The sequence below is a fragment of the Bufo gargarizans genome, chromosome 10, assembly GCF_014858855.1.
Source record: "Bufo gargarizans isolate SCDJY-AF-19 chromosome 10, ASM1485885v1, whole genome shotgun sequence".
NCBI classification, from domain to species: Eukaryota; Metazoa; Chordata; class Amphibia; order Anura; family Bufonidae; genus Bufo; species Bufo gargarizans.
The window spans coordinates 31,622,425-31,642,842 of NC_058089.1; the positions used below are offsets into that span (position 1 = coordinate 31,622,425).

Sequence of the window (20,418 nt, forward strand, 5' to 3'; positions counted from 1 at the left end):
ACATGATGTTTAAATCATCCCCCTTTTCGTATGATAAAAAAAAAAATACCTAAATAACAAAAAATATAAACATCATAGGTATCACTGCGACCGAAAAACGCTCGTACTATTAAAATATAAAAATATTTTTACAATACGGCAAATGGCGTAATGGGGGAAAAGGGTTAAAATGGCTAGTTCGCCATTTTTTTCATTGCTTCTCTTAGGCCTCTTTCACACGAGTGTGATGGATTGTCTCCGGATGCGTTCAGGGTGCGTTCCGGGAAACGCGCACCATTTTGCAAGCAAGTTCAGTCAGTTTTGTCTGCGATTGCGTTCACTTTTTTCCGTGCAGGTGCAATGTGTTTTGATGAGTTTTTTTTCACGCGCGTGATAAAAAACGGAAGGCTTACAAACAACATCTCTTAGCAACCATCCGTGAAAAACGCATTGCATCCGCACTTGCTTGCGGATGCAATGCGTTTTTCACTGAAGACCCATTCACTTCTATGGGGCCAGGGCTGCGTATAGAACATGCTGAGTTTTTCACGCAACGCAGAACTGATGCATAAAAAAACGCTCATGTACACAGAGCCATTGAAATGACTGGGTCAGGATTCAGTGCGGGTGCTATGCGTTCACGTCACGCATCGCACCCACGCGGAAAACTCGCTTGTGTGAAAGGGGCCTTACCCATTAAAATGTAATAAAACGTGATCAAAAAGTTACACACACTCCAAAATGGTATCAATAAACACTACAGATTGTCCTGCAAAGAATGAATCCCCATTATAAAAAAAATTAATAAAATTATGGGGGGTCAGAATATGGTATGGTTTTCAAAGCTTACATTTATTTTTACAATATTTAGACATAAAAAAAACTATACATATGGGGTATCATTGTAATCGTACTGACCCAGAGAATGAAGGGCATGGGCCAGTTTTGCTGCATACGAAACGCTGTGGGAACAAAACGCGTAAAACGGTGGAGGAATTGCGTTTTTTCCCCATTTGGAATTTTTCTTACCACTTCCCACTACATTGTATGCCATAATTAATGGTGGCATTAGAAAGTACAACCTGTCCCGCAAAAAATAATCCCTCATACAGCTATGTGACCGGAAATATAAAAAAGTTATGGCTCAGTGAAGATAGTGGAAGGGTTAAGATCGACTATCGAGTTCTTGTAAACTGCATACAAATTTTAAAAAGACCTGATAAAAGTTTAGCTTTCACTTTGGGGCAGATTATATAGCTCAGTCCAATGCAGGATATGCAGTGTTGGGCTCCGTTCACACTAGCTACGTTTGTAATGACTACATGGTGTTATGATGGAGCCATTGTACCACAGATTGAAATGGTGACCAACAAGCTCCACTGACTTACAATAAGATCCATCAGGTTCGTTCTAAGGTTCCTGTGGTGTTGATGGCAAGAAGAACGCTGTATGTTGCTCTGGTCTTGCTGTCAGAAGCTGTGGAGACCCTAGCGGTGGCTCAGTAATGTGATAATGCCAGGATTTTGGGTAGATTTTAACGGTGAAATGTTTTGTAGAAGATGTTTTTGGTTTCCCCCCGGTGATTTCTGTGCGGTTATATTTCAGTGCCGCGGATCCTGTTTGATAGCTGGACCTACCAGGACTATGAGAGTGTTTTCAGCAGTGAAGATGAAGTAGAAGACCTGTCAGAGGCTTTGGTCCAGACGGCGAAGGTTAGACATGTAGATTTCACATTCTTTTTTTATATTTCAATTTAGTTGGAAGCAAAGTAAGGATAGAGGAAACCGATGTAAAGAAATCAGCGTTTAACCCTCTAGTGGCCAGCCTGTTTTGCAATTTTTGCTTTTTTTTTTGTTTCATTACAAGAGCTCTAACGTTTCATTTTTTTGTGACAGTATAGCCGTATTAGGGCTTGTTTTTTGCCGAACAAGTTGTCATTTTTAATGGTACGAATTTAGGGGTACTAATTGATGATCAGTCAATAACTCATTGATTAAAGGGGTATTCCGGTTATATAAAGTCATCCTCTAGGATAGGGGATAACTATTAGATAGATGCAGGTCCTACCACTGGGACCCCCACCGATCATGACAACAGAGGTCCCGTATCCCGTGGATTCCCCCTCCCCCACTGAATAGAGCAGCCGTCCGTCTAGCCACTCCTATCAGTTCTGGAGAGTCCTAGAGCCTAGGACAGCGCTCGGCTATCGCTGGAATTCCCACCGAAGTGAAGGGGGGTACAGGGCCCCTGTTGACATGATCGATGGGTGTCCCTGCGGTAGGACCCCACCTATCCAATAGTTATCCCCCATCATGTGGATAGGGGATAACTTTATATAACTGGAATACCCCTTTTATTAACTCTTTCTGGGGGTAACAGCAATTCCTCCATGGTCTGTTTGCCACATTCACTTTGCAGCATAAATAAGATTAATAACTTTAACTTGTGGGTCAGTTCGATTACAGCAATACCATGTGTTCTTTTTCGGCATAGCACGGTGCTTTTTAAAGGCCTAGTACCACCCCATTGTACTAAAAGAACCATCAAGACTCTGCCGTCAGAGCTATCCAAAAACAGCTGATGAACATGGGTGGGGGGGGGGGGGGGGGGTGCTTCCCTGCTGATCACATGTTGATGGCCTGTCCTGTATATAGGTCCTTAGTAGTAAAGTCCTGGACAACCTTTTTAAAGAGGTTTTCCGAGACTTTAATACTGATGACCTATCCCCTTGATAGGTCATCATCAATATCTGATCGGTGGGGGTCCGACACTTAGGACCCCCGCCGATCAGCTGTTTGAGATCGGCAGTAGTGCCGCGGCCTGCTTTCAGCTTTTCCTGAGTTAAAGGGAGCCTGTCACCTCCCAAACCCATCCCAAGCCGCCAGCAGTACCTGCGTGTAGCCAGCAGCAAAAGTACTGAAAACGTTTGTTTTATCCCCTGCCCGGCGCGCTTCTCCACACATGCTAGAAGTCAAGGGAGCAGCGGCCTCCTTGCTTCAAGTCACGGTGACCACGTCCCCTTCCCGGCCCCTTTGCTGTGACTGACAGCGCTTACGCACGAGAGTTCGGCAAAGGCAGCCAAACAGCCGACAGTCAGTCACAGCGAAGGGGCCGGGAAGGGGACATCACCTCTGAAGCCAGGTAGAGGATAGAGCGGCAGCGCTGGATTGGAGGGGCCTGGGAAAGTGATTGTAAGTGCTTTTATTATTCTAACAGGGCCATCACTCCACATCACTCATTGATGCCGTCTTTATCCACGCGTTTCTCTATCGTCTTGCTATGCTCCACATGTAACCTTATAGTGCGGCTTTCTCTGTATCCTTTGGTTTTCCGGGATTTTAATATTGATGACCCCTTCCCCCTATCTCTGTCTAATGGCTCAGTTGCTGTATGCACACCATCTGAACACGGCATCAGAGGAGTTAAATGGCTGGGAACAGAGTTATATCTGATCCCGGCTCTATACACTTCCCACACACCTGTGATGTAAGTTAAAGGGGTTGTCCACTTTTGTAATATTGATGACTTTATCCTCAGGATAGGCGATCAGTATCAGATTGATGGGGGGCTGACACCCGGCGCCCCCGCCGATCAGCTGTTTGAAGAGACTGCAGCACTTATACGAGCGCTGCCTTCTCTTCATTGTTTACCGGCTCGCCATTGACATTGCAGCAGCGAGCAGTGAAATTACAGCTTCTCTATCCCAGTCACTTCTATGGGGCACCCTTGTCCTATTCCACATTTGTGCCTGTTTTCAGGCGTAATTGTTAGTAAATTGGCCAGGATGGCACCCGCTCTGCCCCCTTCCCGCTCAACTGTTGAACATTGGCTGTGCGACTAAATATTGTCACACGGACCATTAGAATTAGGACAAAAATAGTTGCAAGTCCCTAAAAAAGGACCCCCAACGTGCGCAGTGTTTCTGCAGCTCGGCGCAGACGTCTCCGGCTTGTCTCTTACATGGATGCCCTGATGTTTTATTCAGCAGGAGGAGCTCCGCGCCGCTTTTATGGCTTTTCATAAACAACTTTTGTTTCATTTTGTAAAATATTCACTGAAAACTGGCTTTTTATAAAAAGTGCAATTTTGCCGAGCTGAGCGCGGTGGAGCAGTCTGTCATATCCCCCTCCTCGGCGTCATTACTCAGTAGGAGATGGATATTCTCAACAACATTCTTGAAAATACGGAATTAGCTTTAAAACAGGTTTTTGTGAAAACGATATAGGATGATGGTGCTGAGAGCTGGCTGCCGTGTGGTGTAGAAACCCCTGGCTGTCAGGCTGTAGCGCCCATGTGCCAACGCGTTCTATAAGCCTCAGTGCTCTTCTGTGTCTGGCCTTACTCATTAACCCTTTCTTGATGCAGGGATTGTCTTTATTTTTATTAATTTTTTTTCTTCCCTGCCTCCAAGAGCCATGCATTTTATATTTTTATGTTTACCGTATGAGCGCTGTTTTTTTGTGGGTCAAGTTGTACTTTCTAATAGTGGGAAGCTGGAAAATTGTAAATGTCACAACCCTGCTACCGCTGTGACAACCGGGGGGGCCCTGCTACCGCTGTGACAACCGGGGGGGGGGGGGGGGGCCCTGCTACTGCTGTGACAACCGGGGGGGGGGGGGGGGCCCTGCTACTGCGGTGACAACCGGGGGGGGGGGGGGGGGCCCTGCTATTGCGGTGACAACGGGGGGGGGGGGGGCCTGCTACTGCGGTGACAACCGGGGGGGGGGGGGCCTGCTACTGCGGTGACAACCGGGGGGGGGGGGGGGGCCCTGCTACTGCGGTGACAACCGGGGGGTGGGGGCCCTGCTACTGCGGTGACAACCGGGGGGGGGCCCTGCTACTGCGGTGACAACCCTGCTACTGCTGCGACACTTGAATCAAACATTAGGTATACACTAGTCAGGGCCATAAATATTACATATAACATAACACATAATGATATTATTACTGCAGACAGTCACTCATGCAAGTAAATATAGATTGTTCTATTTAAAAGTACACATATTGTTACATAAATATTCTCCATGCCCATCCAATCACCTGCTGATGATGTCACTGGACGCAGTATCACCACGTACAATGCCATCGCACAGAGAAGCCAAACAGTGCCATCCAATGGAAGACACCAGCGCATGCCAGCAGCCCCTCTGTGCCACTCATGCCATAGGGCAAGGGGCAATCGCCCATTGAAGTCAAGAGCAGCAGCGCTACATTACTGGCTGCAGACACTACGCCATAGACAGCTGTGTACTTCTCATGCCAGAGCTACAAAGAAGCAGCTGATGGGTGGGGGTGCAGGGTGCTGGACCCCTGCCAGTCTGATAGGATAGGCCATCAATATCAAAATCCTGGACAAGCCCTTTAAGGGCAGTACTTCCTGAGAAAATGTATGCAGAATAGCTCCCCTACAGAAGGAAGAATACGGTCTCTCTAGCGCCACCTATAGGTGCTGCACTGTAAGTCTGATCCTGTATGCAGCCTTAAAACATGCATGACTAGGGTTATCATCCAGACCATAGACACCCATGTGTAGACGTGGTAAGACCTGATCTGTATCTGATCTGTGCAGTGACAGAGGCCTTTAAAGACATCATTGGAAATGTTTATATATTGTGAGAGCAAATTCTGAATGCGGAGCTTGGCGTCGGTTGCGTGCAGCATATTCTTGCACCTCTGATGCTAGGTTTCAACGCTCTTTGTATTTCTAGGATGAACAGTTTGACGGCTTTGTGGTAGAAGTTTGGAGTCAGCTGGGAGGACAGAAGAGACTGTAAGTACATGGCAGTGGATTCAGTGATTGTATACTTCTAATTAGCATTGATTTCTCATAACCTAAAGGCTTTCGACCCCTTCGGAGCATTTTTTTTATGATTGCATTTTACTTATTTTGGGCTAAAAATCATTTTTTTTGGTGGACTTTACTAAAAAATGTTCAGCCGTTTGTGAGTTACAAGGGTTAAAAAGAATTCTGTTTGCAAGCCACCAGAGTCTATTTTCTTTGAATCCCGTCATCCGACAGCTCGTGTGTAGCTCTTGTCTCTGATCTCCTGATCTCATACACTCATTGGAGCTGAATTCTTATCAAACTGAATAAGTGCTTAGGTGGTCAGGGGGTAAGAGATGAGAGCTGCACATGAGCTGTCAGATGATGGGACTCAAAGAAAATGAACTGTGACGGCTTGCAAATAGACTGATTTTTAAGCCTTATAACTCCGAAACGGCTGAACATTTTTGATAAAGACCAATTGAAAAAAAATCTTTTTTTTGCCCAAAATGAGTAAAATGCAACCATTAAAAAATCCCCCTGAATCTGTACAATATGGAGAAGGTAAAAAGGAGTTTTCTATCCTGGGGGGCCTGTTGGGCACCACCCCCATCCCACGTGGCCGGTCTTGTGGGGGGAAGAATATTGGTACTGGTGGAGCACCGGCTCTGCAGCTCTCACTCCCCATGTCAGCTTCCGGTTTGACAACCCCCGACCCTTTGAAGAATCTGATCGAAAGTTCCTCTGAAGATGAATAACCCCTTTAAAGGGGTTGTCCCAGAATGACAACATATCTTCTATCAGTAAACCTCCCTCTCCTGGGGCCCCCCGATCATGAGAACAGGGGTCTCTTGTCCCCTGTTTGTATTGGGGAAAGTTAGAGCATGAGCACTGCAACGCAATTCAAATACAATGGGACTGCCCGAGATAGAGCGCTGCGCTGTACTGAGCTGAGTTTCTCTGTCTTCAGCAGTCCCATAGACTATGAATGGAAAAGCAATGTGCATGCTCTGCCATCTCTCCATTTATATGGGGGATGCAGGAACCCCCATTCTCATGAGCAGTGGGATCTCCAGCAGTTGGAGTGTTAAAAAGGTTGTCCGATCCACTAGAAAGACAAAGCAATAAATTTGTCATTGTCGTGCATGAAACTTTTGCAGTTACTCTTTTTTAATTTTGGCCGTGACTCCTGCCCAGTGACCGCAACAATGTGGGGTTTACAGTTGCAGTGAGACATCCCATCTGCCGATCCTGTGATCCCCCTGCCGGCTTATCCCCTTGTCTTGGCTTGTATTCACCTTCTCCTTATACTTTGCTGTGACTTTTCAGTGAGCCCCCATAACCCCCGAGTGGTATAATGAGGACAAATATATTGCTGCATCTTTTTAATTGACCTGGTTATGTGAAGGACACACGGCTTATATCTTGACAACGGTGCAAAATTGATACAGGAGGTATATTGAAGGTGTCTTTCCAAATGTGAAAACCCCTCTAATGCTGTGTTCACATCACGTTTCTGCCCTATGATGAATGTATACATTGGGAGAAAAGGATGCAGAAGTGCAGTACACAACGCTTTTCCATCCCGCAGAGTCAGGGTTGCCAGACAGAATTTTTCTTGTTTTCTGGACAACTTATCTCAAAATCACGGACAGCCAGCATTTTTATTTATGGACAAATTAGAAAAACATAATGGATAATAAAGATTATAATTAAAGGGGTTCTCCAGGAAAAAAAAAAATGAAAATACTTAAATATTATTTTATAATAAATATATTCACAAATACCTTTCATTGCTTAGAATGGCTCGTTTTGTCTAGGGAGCAATCATTAGGAGAAATAAAATGGCCACTGTCCTATCAGTACACACACAACCTGTCCTAAACACACAGGAGGACAAGTTACTTCACCACAATGAGCCATAGAGCTGCCTCATCCTCCTCTCTGCTCTGCTTGTCAGGGATTATGATCCTGAATACAGGTGAATCTCTGTGGGAATGGAGATGAGGAAGAGACATGACAGGAGGGTGAGGTGTGGATAATAAGCAGCAGCTCTTGTATACAGTCTCCATTACCACAGTCTGTCCTGTCCGTCCTCTGTACTTTACGTCTCCTCATGAACTAAATTCCCCAGAGATTCAGCTAAAGTTCTTATCTGTATTTTAGGATCATAATCCCTGATGAGCAGAGCAGAGAGGAGGAGGCAGCTCTTTACCTCAGTGCTGTAAAGTAACTTCTCATGTGTGATCAGGACTGGTTTTGTGTGAACTAATAGGACGGTGGCCATTTTGTTTCCCCTGATGACTGCTTCCCAGACAAAACGAGCCATTATAACTAATGAAAGGTATTCAAGAATATATTTATAATAAAGTAATATTTAAGTATTTTCATTTTCTTAATTCCCGGAGATCCCCTTTTAATACAGGTCTATAGCTCAGTATACTGTAAAGAACTCATTACCAGCATTTACCACCAGCCTCCAAAAAATCATGGATACATATTTTTTTTTTTCCCCACAGAGACAGGAATAAAGTTGCCTATTTTTACAGACTGTCTAGAAATGTCTAGATAGTTGACATCCCTGCACAGAGTCCATTAGAAAATATGTACATTAATGTTTTTTGTTTTTTTTTTACAATGGAACCCTTTGGTGACGGATGCCACTGTATTCACGTAAGACAGAAACCTGATGTGAACCCAGCCATAGTGACACACTTGCTCAGGACATCACTTTATTGATTTATTTCACTCACTTATATAGCGCTGACATATTCTGCAGCACTTCACAGACATTAGTGTCACTCGCTGTCCCCAATGGGGCGCACAATCTAAGTTCCCTATCAGTATGTGTTAGAAGTGTGGGAGGAAACCATAGTACCCAATGGAAACCTACGCAAACATGGAGGTCATACCATCTCCATGCAGATGTTGTCCCTTGAGCCCAGATCCTCTGCGCTGCACGTTACACTCAATCTTTTCCCATAAAGCTATCCATCAATCTGTGCAGCTCTTCCCGCTCTATTACATGCTCAAACACCACGTTCAATGTGACAGGTGCCCTTTAGCAGGTTAGTCCCATCTGAGCATTTATGGCATATCCATGGGTGGTGGAACCCATACTTACCTCAAGAACAGGCCATCATCTCCTGCCGCTGGGAATGGGGAGGTGGTCACGCATGCTCAGTTCTCTCCAGTCACTTATATAGCAAATAGTGGCCAAAGAATAGAGAAAGGCGCTCATAGGGCGAGTATGTCCGATACTTAAAATGGTTTGCTCACCTATTGAGGTTGCACCAGTTTGGGCGCAACCACAAATCGGGGCCAAGTGAACATGGTTCACAGTTGGTGCAGCCTGGATTTGTCCGATCACCTTGGGCGGGTAAGACAGTAGAAATGAAGGGACGCTGGACCTTTTCAGTCGAACATATGGACAGCAGGAGGCGCACTTTCACAACCGGTTGTTGTTTCGCAATTTTCAGTTTATTTGTAGACAACGCGTTTTGGGGTACTACTGACCCCTTTGTCAAGTCTGGAACTAGTCAGCAGAGCAAATGGCACGGCTGATGTTTCGGCAGCACGTATGTCCGCGTTCTCCACGTGCTGCCGAAACATCAGCCGTGCCATCTGCTCTGGTTGTGAAAGTGCGCCTTCTGCTGTCCATACGTTTGACTGAAAAGGTCCAGCGTCCCTTCATTTCTACAGTCCCTTATATGGGAGTTCTGAAAATGGCCAATTAAGCGCACTTGACTTGTGAATGCAAAGAGAAGCACATGCGTGGCCACCAGTCCTATCCCCGCAGTACGAGGTAGAGCCACGTTCTTACCATCGGTGCAGGTCCCACGTCAGGGAGCTGCTCCTTTCAGACATTTATGATGGACCTTGTGGACCTGCAGAAGGTTTAGCTTTGCAGTGTATGTCATTCTTAATTTGTTCTGTGATAGAATTAATGTTTCTGAGAAGACTGATATCTCAGACATATGAGCCAGTATTTCATCTATGATTTGCTCGTAATAAAAGCTTCCTATGATTTGCTGCGACCTTTAAAGTAACTGCGGGGAAGCTCCTTAGCTTACCAGTTATTTGTGTCCTCCTTGTCTGGAAGTGTTCATGATGTCAGGATTGCTTCTCACCAGACATTCAATCTCTGTGCTGTGATTTCTTGTCTTGATCTCTTTTCAATCCAGAGCCATGATTTCAGGGATCTGTAATATCTGCCCCCCCCCCCCCCCCCCCCCCCGGTGCCTCAGCTCCCGTTTCTGCTTCATTCTCTCGGTTTCCCTTGTATTTTATTTTGTCTCCGATTGTATTTTATCTTTCATCATTATTATTATCTGGGCGTTCTAGGTGTCATTGATCTGCCTTGGTTATAATAGTCTTTTATTTGCTTCCCTCCTCCATCAGCAGTGTATTGGTCAGGGTAGCTGAAGCAGCTAATGAATTCATCTTGATTTCATGTTGTTTTACTAAGAATGGGTCCATATCATGTTTTGTGCCTAATTTGACGTATACATCATAAAAAAAAAAAGTATACAAAAAGGCATCACACCACGTTCTTGTATCCTGCAGTCCGGTAAAAAGCGGATACTTGTTACAATGGTAAAAAAAAAAAAAGTTTACTTTTTTTTTTACGATGGAACTCTATGGTGAACAGACGCCACTGTATGACATCAGTCTGAGGCATCCGTTTCACATATATACGTTTTTTGTATATGTGCGAACAGATGGGGAAAAACGCCATGTGAACAAAGCCTTATAATTTAACAATACAACTATTGGGAGTTAACAGTCTCTATTCAAAAGTTTGTATCCATCCGTTCTTTATTGTCTGAACAACAATCTTTCATCAACTGTGATTACCTCTTCCTTTAGACCTTTGTGTCTCCATGGTAACAGACTACAAGCAAGCCTTGTGTAGTCTGATTGTACGACCATTCTTCCTTTAAAGGGGTTGTCTGAATGTTTTATACTGATAACCTGTTCTCAAGATAGGTCATCAATATCTGATCTGTGGGGGCCCGACACCACCACCGGTCAGCTGTTTAAAGAGACCGCAGTGCTCTGTGAGCGCTTAGGCTTTTTCCTAGGCCTGTGACATCACGTTCATCGGTCACATGGCCTTGGCGCAGCTCAGTCCCATTGACATGAAAGTTACTGAGCTTCTACAATACCAAGCACAACTGCTGTACAATGGTAACAGCCTACCTGATATCTGGATATTTTGACATTCAGTGCAGACTGGACGTGGCTATCGCTCATGGAGGGGCAGCTGTAGTAGATGTAGCTGTAATGTGAAATTATAAACATGCAAAATGTAGATCATGGGGGAGGGGAATCCATCCGCTAAAGAAAAAATAATTGTGCTGGATGGCTAATAGGGGTGTCACAACCAGACAGCTGAGAAGCTCTGACAGAGGTCTTTCAGAACCTCCTCCTTGACTTTGTTGTGGTATTCAGTTTCTTATCTCGTTAGCCTCTCTCAGCTGTCATGTGTTGGACTAATTGCTTCCCTTTAAATTCCTCCCCAGAATGCTTTTCTGGGCGGCTTATTTTTCTTCCTGGAGTGTGTGTGCACGCTGGTCTTGTTCTCCTGTCTGCTACAAAAGCTAAGTGTTGAACATTTATCTGTTACTTTCTGTTTGCTGGATCCCAGGTGACCCTGACTCCCTCCGTATCTTGTGTAGGGAGCCGGTGGTCGTGTCCCCTCACTATCGTAGGGTGCTCAGGGGTTATATAGTCAAGGTACGTGGATATGCAAACCTCCACCATTCGGATCTTTGCATAGGCTGAGCAACCAGGGAAAGTGCCAGGTCTTCTGCAGGGGTCCCCCCTTGGTTCCTTAGTTTTTGGATCCAGCAAGTCATTTATGCATGTTGCTTTGCCTTGTTTCCTGTACACCGTCCGTGACATTATAAGCCGCCTAAACCGTCTTAAGCATGGATCCGGTTTCACTTTTGGCTGAACGCTTCCAGGGTCTTTCATTGGAGGTAGCTGACCTCCGTAAAACTTTTTCTCAGTTTCAAGTGACCGGTTCAGCTTGCGTTCATGGAGCTTGTTCTGAGCCTAAGATCTCTCCGGGGGCACGGCCTCTCCGTTCAGTGGATGAATTCTTTTTAGCCCTGGGTCAGATATATGATGATCCGGATCGTATTGCTCTGGCTGAGTCTAGACTACGTCTATTATGCCAGGGTAAACAATCCGCAGAAATATACTGCTCAGAATTTCGGAGATGGGCAGTTGATACTGGTTGGAATGATGCTGCACTCCGAAGTCAATTTTGCCATGGTCTTTCAGAGGGATTGAAAGATGCATTTGCCTTTCATGAGAGGCCTATTTCTTTGGACTCTGCTATGTCTCAGGCCGTTCGCATTGACAGGCATCTTAGAGAGAAATTACGATGTGGGAGATAGGGAATTGTTGGCCATCAAGTTGGCTTTTGAGGAATGGCGCCATTGGCTAGAGGGAGCCAGACACCCTATTACCGTATTTACTGACCATAAAAATCTGGCCTACTTGGAGTCAGCCAAGCGTCTGAACCCGAGACAGGCCAGATGGTCTTTGTTCTTTTCTAGGTTTAATTTTGTTGTCACGTTCCGCCCTGGAGTTAAGAATGTGAAGGCAGATGCCCTGTCACGTTGTTTTCCGGGAGGCGGGAATTTTGAAGACCCGGGTCCCATTTTGGCTGAAGGTGTGGTGGTCTCTGCTCTTTTTCCTGAATTGGAGGCAGAGGTGCAGGCAGCCCAGTCAGAGGCTCCTGATCTTTGTCCTCCTGGGAGGTTGTTTGTGCCTCTCGCTTTAAGACACAAGATTTTTAAAGAACACCACGATACGGTCCTTGCTGGGCACCCGGGGGTAAGAGCCACACTGGATCTCATCGCTCGGAGATTCTGGTGGCCTGTGCTTCGTAAGTCGGTTGAGGGTTTTGTGGCAGCCTGCGAGACTTGCGCTCGTGCCAAAGTCCCTCATTCACGGCCATCAGGTCCTCTCCTTCCCTTACCCATTCCTTCCCGTCCTTGGACACATCTGTCCATGGACTTCATAACGGATCTGCCTCGTTCCTCGGGGAAGACTGTGATTCTGGTGGTGGTGGACCGTTTTAGCAAAATGGTGCATTTCATCCCTTTTCCTGGTTTGCCCAATGCTAAGACGCTGGCGCAGGCATTTATTGATCACATTGTCAAATTGCACGGTATTCCTTCAGACATAGTCTCTGATAGGGGCACGCAGTTTGTTTCCAGATTCTGGAAGGCTTTCTGTTCTCGCTTGGGGGTTCGGTTGTCATTCTCTTCTGCTTTCCACCCGCAGTCGAATGGCCAGACAGAGCGCGTCAATCAGAATCTGGAGACATATCTGCGCTGTTTTGTGGCGGAGAATCAAGAGGATTGGTGTTCTTTTTTGTCCCTTGCTTAGTTTGCTTTAAATAACCGTCGTCAGGAGTCCTCTGATAAGTCACCATTTTTTGGTGCATATGGGTTTCATCCGCAGTTTGGGACTTTCTCGGGAGAGGGGTCTTCTGGTTTACCTGATAAGGACAGATTCGCCTCGTCTTTGTCTTCTATTTGGCAAAGGATTCAGGATAATCTAAAGAGCATGAGTGAGAGATATAAGCGTGTGGCAGATAAGAGACGTGTGCTTGGTCCGGACCTGAATGTTGGTGATCTGGTGTGGTTGTCTACCAAGAATATCAAATTGAAGGTTCCCTCCTGGAAGTTGGGTCCTAGGTTTATTGGGCCTTACAAAATCCTGTCTGTCATCAATCCTGTTGCATACCGTCTTGATCTTCCTCAGACTTGGAAGATCCATAATGTTTTTCATAAGTCCTTATTGAAACCTTATGTTCAACCCATTGTACCCTCGCCTTTGCCTCCTCCTCCGATTATGGTTGATGGGAATCTTGAATTTCAGGTCTCTAGGATTGTGGATTCTCGTCTTGTCCGCGGTTCTCTTCAGTACCTTGTTCATTGGGAGGGGTATGGTCCTGAGGAGAGGATGTGGGTCCCAGTGACGGACATTAAGGCCTCTCGTCTCATCAGGGCTTTCCATAGGTCCCATCCTGAGAAGGTGGGTTCTGAGTGTCCGGAGTCCACTCGTAGAGGGAGGGGTACTGTCACAACCAGACAGCTGAGAAGCTCTGACAGAGGTCTTTCAGAACCTCCTCCTTGACTTTGTTGTGGTATTCAGTTTCTCATCTCGTTAGCCTCTCTCAGCTGTCATGTGTTGGACTAATTGCTTCCCTTTAAATTCCTCCCCAGAATGCTTTTCTGGGCGGCTTATATTTCTTCCTGGAGTGTGTGTGCACGCTGGTCTTGTTCTCCTGTCTGCTACAAAAGCTAAGTGTTGAACATTTATCTGTTACTTTCTGTTTGCTGGATCCCAGGTGACCCTGACTCCCTCCGTATCTTGTGTAGGGAGCCGGTGGTCGTGTCCCCTCACTATCGTAGGGTGCTCAGGGGTTATATAGTCAAGGTACGTGGATATGCAAACCTCCACCATTCGGATCTTTGCATAGGCTGAGCAACCAGGGAAAGTGCCAGGTCTTCTGCAGGGGTCCCCCCTTGGTTCCTTAGTTTTTGGATCCAGCAAGTCATTTATGCATGTTGCTTTGCCTTGTTTCCTGTACACCGTCCGTGACAAGGGGGCTATCAAAGAATACAGCAGACTAAGGGAACGTCCTCACGGGACTTAAAGGGAACCTGTCACCAGTTTTATGGTGTCCTAACTAAGGGCAACATAAATAAGTGACTGATTCTCTTAGCAAAATGTTGGGTCACTTTCTTTAATTGACCCAGTCAATCTGCCAACATCTTGTATTGAAAAGCTCCAGCTGATAATGATGAGTCATGAATATTCATGAGCTTCTGACTCTCCCCGCCCACCTGTTTCTGAATAACAGTTATTTTCCATATGAATCAGCAGCAGGTGGGCAGGGGAGTGGCTATAGCTCTGAATTAAATATACGCTGGACTCACTGACATCACGCTGGACTCAAATCAGCTCATTAGCATGAGGCATCTTTGTGTGTATATTATGAGGTAACCATCTGTCACACCAGTAAGTGAATACATCTAAGGCACTTTTTAGTAGTTAATGATTGTATATAATTAGTTAGATTATAATCAAATATCCACATGACAGGTTCCCTTTAAACCCATCTCAGAATACACTGCAAATGTCGATGTGAATCTGCAGCAAGTCTGAAAAAATCTGCTTGAAAAACTGCGAACTTAGGCACATGGGGGGAGATTTATCAAGACTGGGGCTTTCTGCCCTGAGCTGCTGGAGAATGCGCCTAATTTATGACGAGGCACACGCATCCTCCTGCAGTCTGTGCGCCTAACCAGAAAACTATGACGGCTCAGAGCTGCCGTAGATTTCTGGCTTCATTTACACCTGAAAACTGGCGTAAATGAAGATAAATTTGACGCAGTGTCTGGCCATGCCCATTTCAGATTCAGACCTTCAGAAACGCCCTGGGCACCTTATCAAGAAGATTGGCAGGTTAGATAAAAGCGATTTTTATCAAAACTACACGGCGGATTTATCTTATAACAACAGCTTTGTAATGACAAGGGCACCATGGAGAGAACAATAGTTTTAAAAGGGGGGGTTAGAAACTGGTGACAGAGTCCCTTTAACTGTAAATACTGATAAAACACTCTGTGCGCTAATTGAAACTCTGATTGCAGTTGTTGAAAGGATTTAAAGCTCCCTTCTGAGTAGAGTTGTGAAATCCTACTGACTCCAGTCCTTTCCCAGCTGTCAAATCCCCTCAGTTTGCAAATCTCACCTAGCTGTGGATTTTTCCAGATAGGGGTATATTTCGTACATCCGTCTATTCCTAACAATTCTCTTGCTTTCCCCCCCACACTTTATGTACAATTAATCTTCTACAGTCCAAGGCAATTTCCCCATCGTCTAGCCCCCATCCCTGCATATGCTGTAGTTGTGCAGAAAGGAAGTAAATCCATGGATTAGGTAAAGCTATCCCTTCCTCATTTTTAGGTAGCTGTAGCTTAGATAATGCAATTCTGGAGTTCTTCTTTTTCCATACGAAGTCCCTAAATATACCGTCAATCTTACGGAATGAATACCTTGGGAGCCATATTGGTGTATTATGCAAGACATGTAACAGTTGTGGCATTAATATCTTTTTGGCTAAATTAGCCCGTCCCATTACTGAGAGGGGTAACTTAATCCATGTGTTCACCTTCTGCTTCATCTTCTCTAACCGAGGAGAAATAGTAGAAACAGTATATTGTATATTACACGTAATCCATATGCCCAGATATTTGATGGTATCTACTCACGGAATCGGAATATTCTGTATACCACACCTATCCTCTTGAGGGGACATCAACATTAACACAGATTTAGTCCAATTTATGGTCAGCCCTGAATATTTCCTAAACTGGTTTATAATTTTCATTACCCTACCTGCCAAGGTATGTACATCATCCAGAAATAACACCATGTCATCTGCATATAGTGCCAGTTTTTCCTCCACCCCTGAGTGTTTAAAACCATGAACGTGGGGATCTTGCCGTATTATTGCAGCCAGCGGCTCAATAGCGATGGCAAACAGTAAAGGGGATCACGGGCACCCCTGCCTGGTCCCCCCCTCCAGCCTGAAGCCCCCTGACATCTCATTATTTACTCTAACTTTAGCCTTGGGGGTAATATATAATAGCTGAACCCAAGATAGAAACATAGGTCCAAACCCCAATTTTTCCAAGACGGGCCCATAAGTAGCCCCACTCAACCCTGCAAACCTTTTCGCAGCATCTAATGACATCACTGCTTTGCCAAGAGGGCTACCCTGGACTGCCTGCATATTAAGGCATAATCTCCTCAAGTTAGTTGCAGTAGATTTTGATGGCATAAATCCTAATTGATCCGGATGTATTACTGACGCAACAACTTTTACCAATCTATTGGCTAAGACCTTAGCAAAAAAATTCACATCTGTTGTGAGCAAAGAAATCGGTCGGTATTATTCAGGCTGGACAGGGTCCTTTCCCAACTTAGGGAGGACCATTATGGTGGCATCGTAAAAAGAATCAGGCAATCGCCCCACCTCCCGTGCCTTCAAAAACAATTCCAAAAGTGTTTTCAGTAAATCCTCCCCCATAGACTTACACACCTCAGCTGGTAACCCATCCGGGCCAGCTGCTTTCTCATTTGCCATATTCCCCAGTGCTATTTCCAGCTCCTCCAACGTAATAGGCCTGTCTAGACATTCCCTCTCTTCTTCAGAGAGTACTTGTAGGTGGACCTGGCCTAAATGCCCTTTCATTTCATTATCTTTTTCTGGTATTATATAACTCAACATAATACTGCTTTAAACACTTCAAGAATGTCAGGGGTCTCTGACACCACCGTTCCAGAGCTTGTCTTCATCATGTGTATATAAGATGAGTCTGATTGAGCCCTAACCACCGTCGCCAATAAATGACCCGTCTTTTCACCTTCCTCAAAATAACGTTGTTTCCCAAAAAATTGCCTATTACCTGCTTGTTCCAAACTGTACACATTAAGTGCCTCCTGGGCCTCTTTCCATAACGCTAAAGAGGACGGGGAGGGATCAGCAACATGAAGCATCTCTTTCTCTATTAGTCTACGATTTAGCTCATCCCCCATTGCTCTAGTTTTAGTTTTAACTTTAGATATTTGTACCATGAAGGTCCCTCTCAAAAATGCCTTTAGTGCGTCCCATACCACTCCTATCGTGGATGAGCCCTTATTTATCTTTAAAAACTCCTGCACTTGTTCTCTAACTTCCCCCATATTCACCAGTCTTATCCTGAATGGATTTAATTTCCAACCACCGCCTCTCCCATGCATAGACCAACCGATAGAATAGAATGATCTGATAACACACGAGGTGCATAAGAGACCTGTGATATCCATGGCAGCATTACACTGTTACCCAGGCCAGGTCGATGCGTGAGAGAGAGTCCCGGACGCACACGAAAAACACCTCTCAGTTGGATTCCTAACCCTCCACACATCTACTAGTCCCAACTCCTCTAAAAGCCTACCAAATGGAGTTCTAGTATCCCCCTGTGACATTGATCTCGCAGGAAACTTATCCAGCACACTATCAACAAAATTGTTAGTCACCCAGTATTAATATAGGCAGATGCAGCTCTAAGGTAGCAAATGCCAACGCTTGCATTAACACTGCATTGGAGAAGGGTGGGGGAATGTATAGAAACATCAAGAAGTCTACATTAAAAAGGGTGCAATGCAACCAAACATATCTTCCCTCCTGGATTTACACAGTTGAAAGGGCACACTTCTATGAACCAGCACACTTACCCCTCTAGAGTACGAGGAATAAACAGAATGATAGGCCCACCCTATCCATCTCCTATTTAGCCAATGTAAAGTATCTGGGGTCATATGAGTTTCCTGCAACCCCACAATAGACAGAGGCAGTAGATGCAACCGCTCAAACACTGCAGTCCGTTTGGTAGAGTCCTTGAGACCCCTGACATTCCAGGACACTACATTAACCTTCCCTATGGATGGCAGCATGACATACATCTCCTGATTAATGGTAACATATCCCTCCCCTCCTTCCATATTTGAGCATTTAGATAGTCAACATATAGCCACAGAGGTGGGGTAAAAATTCCGCTCCCAACAAACTGATGAGAAAGCAAAAAAGAATTGCACCCAAAACCAACTCAATAAACCGTACATCTATAAAGTATTCTCCAACCACTTTTTGGAAGAGCAGGTCCCGTTTAGTAAAATACCAAATCAGGCCCGCCGCAAATAGGATTACATCCCGCCATCGTACATTAATGAAGACAACCCACTATGGAATATACATCCCCCCTTCTCCCTCCCCCATCAACCAATAATGTAACTGAATCAGATACCGGAATCTGAGCTAACTTAGTTACCACAGTAACCCCTGTAAGAGGCATGAGGTGAACAATGTGCAATACAAACTATTACATTTTTACTTTTTGGAACACCCCCCTGCCCATAGCTATGTATGACTCCTATAATCACTAATCCATGTCCGATTAATCTGGAACTGCTTGACGGATCTGCTTTTCATCAGCGTCCAGCCACCGCAGCGCATCTTTAGGTGATTCCAGGAATGTAGTAGATCCAAGAGCTACAACACGAAGTTTGGCTGGGTATATCATGGAGTATGGGACTTGCAGTTGGCGCTGCCGTCTTTTGACATCCATAAATGACGCCCTTCTCTTCTGGACCTCTACCGAATGATCTGGAAACAGCGACACCTTGACTCCATTAATCTCCAGGTCTAGTCTCTCTCTAGCTTTGCGAAGAATTGCATCTCGATCTTTGTAATGCTAAATTTTAATAAAGACTGGTCTGGGCGGATGACCCGGCAGCCCTGGTCTGGTGGGGACTCCTATGAGCCCTTTCCACTGCAAACAGCTTAGACAATATTTCAGTCCCAAAGGTTTGAGTGAGCCATGTTTCAAAATATGTGTCTGGATTGTTGCCCCTCCATCTTTTCAGGAACTCCAGCTAAGCGTATATTATTGCGTCTCAGTCTATTTTCGAGATCATCAGTTTTGGCGAATAAGGCTGTTATCTCTTGAGCATGCTTTTGTGATGTGGCTTGTAATGGCGGGAGGTTGTCTTCCAGAGTGCTCACTCGTCCCTCCACCGCTTTAGTGCGCTCCGCCACTTTCTGTAAATCATGCCTGATAACTGTAACATCTTCTTTTATACCACGAACTTGGTGTTTAGAATGAGTAAAGCCGCATTGCATTTCTCAACTGCAGCAAAGACGTCAGATATAGTGGGAGATTGCACAGGCAGTGCCTCATCAGCACTTCTTGGAGCCTCTGTCCCTCTATACATACACTCACCTAAAGAATTATTAGGAACACCTGTTCTATTTCTCATTAATGCGATTATCTAGTTAATCAATCACATGGCATTTGCTTCAATGCATGTAGGGTTGTGGTCCTGGTCAAGACAATCTCCTGTACTCCAAACTGAATGTCAGAATGGGAAAAAAAGGTGGGCTACAAAAGCAGAAGACCCCACCGGGTACCACTCATCTCCACTACAAATAGCAATAAGAGGCTACAATTGCACGACCTCACCAAAATTGGACTGTTGAAGACTGGAAAAATGTTGCCTGGTCTGATGAGTCTCGATTTCTGTTGAGACATTCAAATGGTAGAGTCCGAATTTGCCGTAAACAGAATGTGAACATGTATCCATCATGCCTTGTTACCACTGTGCAGGCTGGTGGTGGTGGTATAATGGTGTGGGGGATGTTTTCTGGGCACACTTTAGGCCCCTTAGTGCCAATTGGCCATCGTTTAAATGCCACGGGCTACCTGAGCATTGTTTCTGACCATGTCCATCCCTTCATGACCACCATGTACCCATCCTCTGATGGCTACTTCCAGCAGGATAATGCACCATGTCACAAAGCTCAAATCATTTCAAATTGGTTTCTTGAACATGACAATGAGTTCACTGTACTAAAATGGCCCCCACAGTCACCAGATCTCAACCCAATAGAGCATCTTTGGGATGTGGTGGAACGGGAGCTTCGTGCCCTGGATGTGCATCCCTCAAATCTCCATCAACTGCAAGATGCTATCCTATCAATATGGGCCAACATTTCTAAAGAATGCTATCAGCACCTTGTTGAATCAATGCCACGTAGA

The 20,418-nt window shown here is 45.2% G+C and overlaps 1 protein-coding gene across 1 annotated transcript in view; it reads left to right on the forward strand.

The window, feature by feature from the left end:
- Positions 1 to 20,418, forward strand: part of CHID1 (chitinase domain containing 1) — a 478,064-nt gene that overhangs the window by 38,413 nt on the left and 419,233 nt on the right. The window contains exons 6-7 of the mRNA XM_044269966.1: positions 1,585 to 1,691; positions 5,688 to 5,749. Of these exons, the coding sequence (XP_044125901.1) occupies positions 1,585 to 1,691; positions 5,688 to 5,749 (169 nt within the window). The remainder of the gene's footprint in view (positions 1 to 1,584; positions 1,692 to 5,687; positions 5,750 to 20,418) is intronic.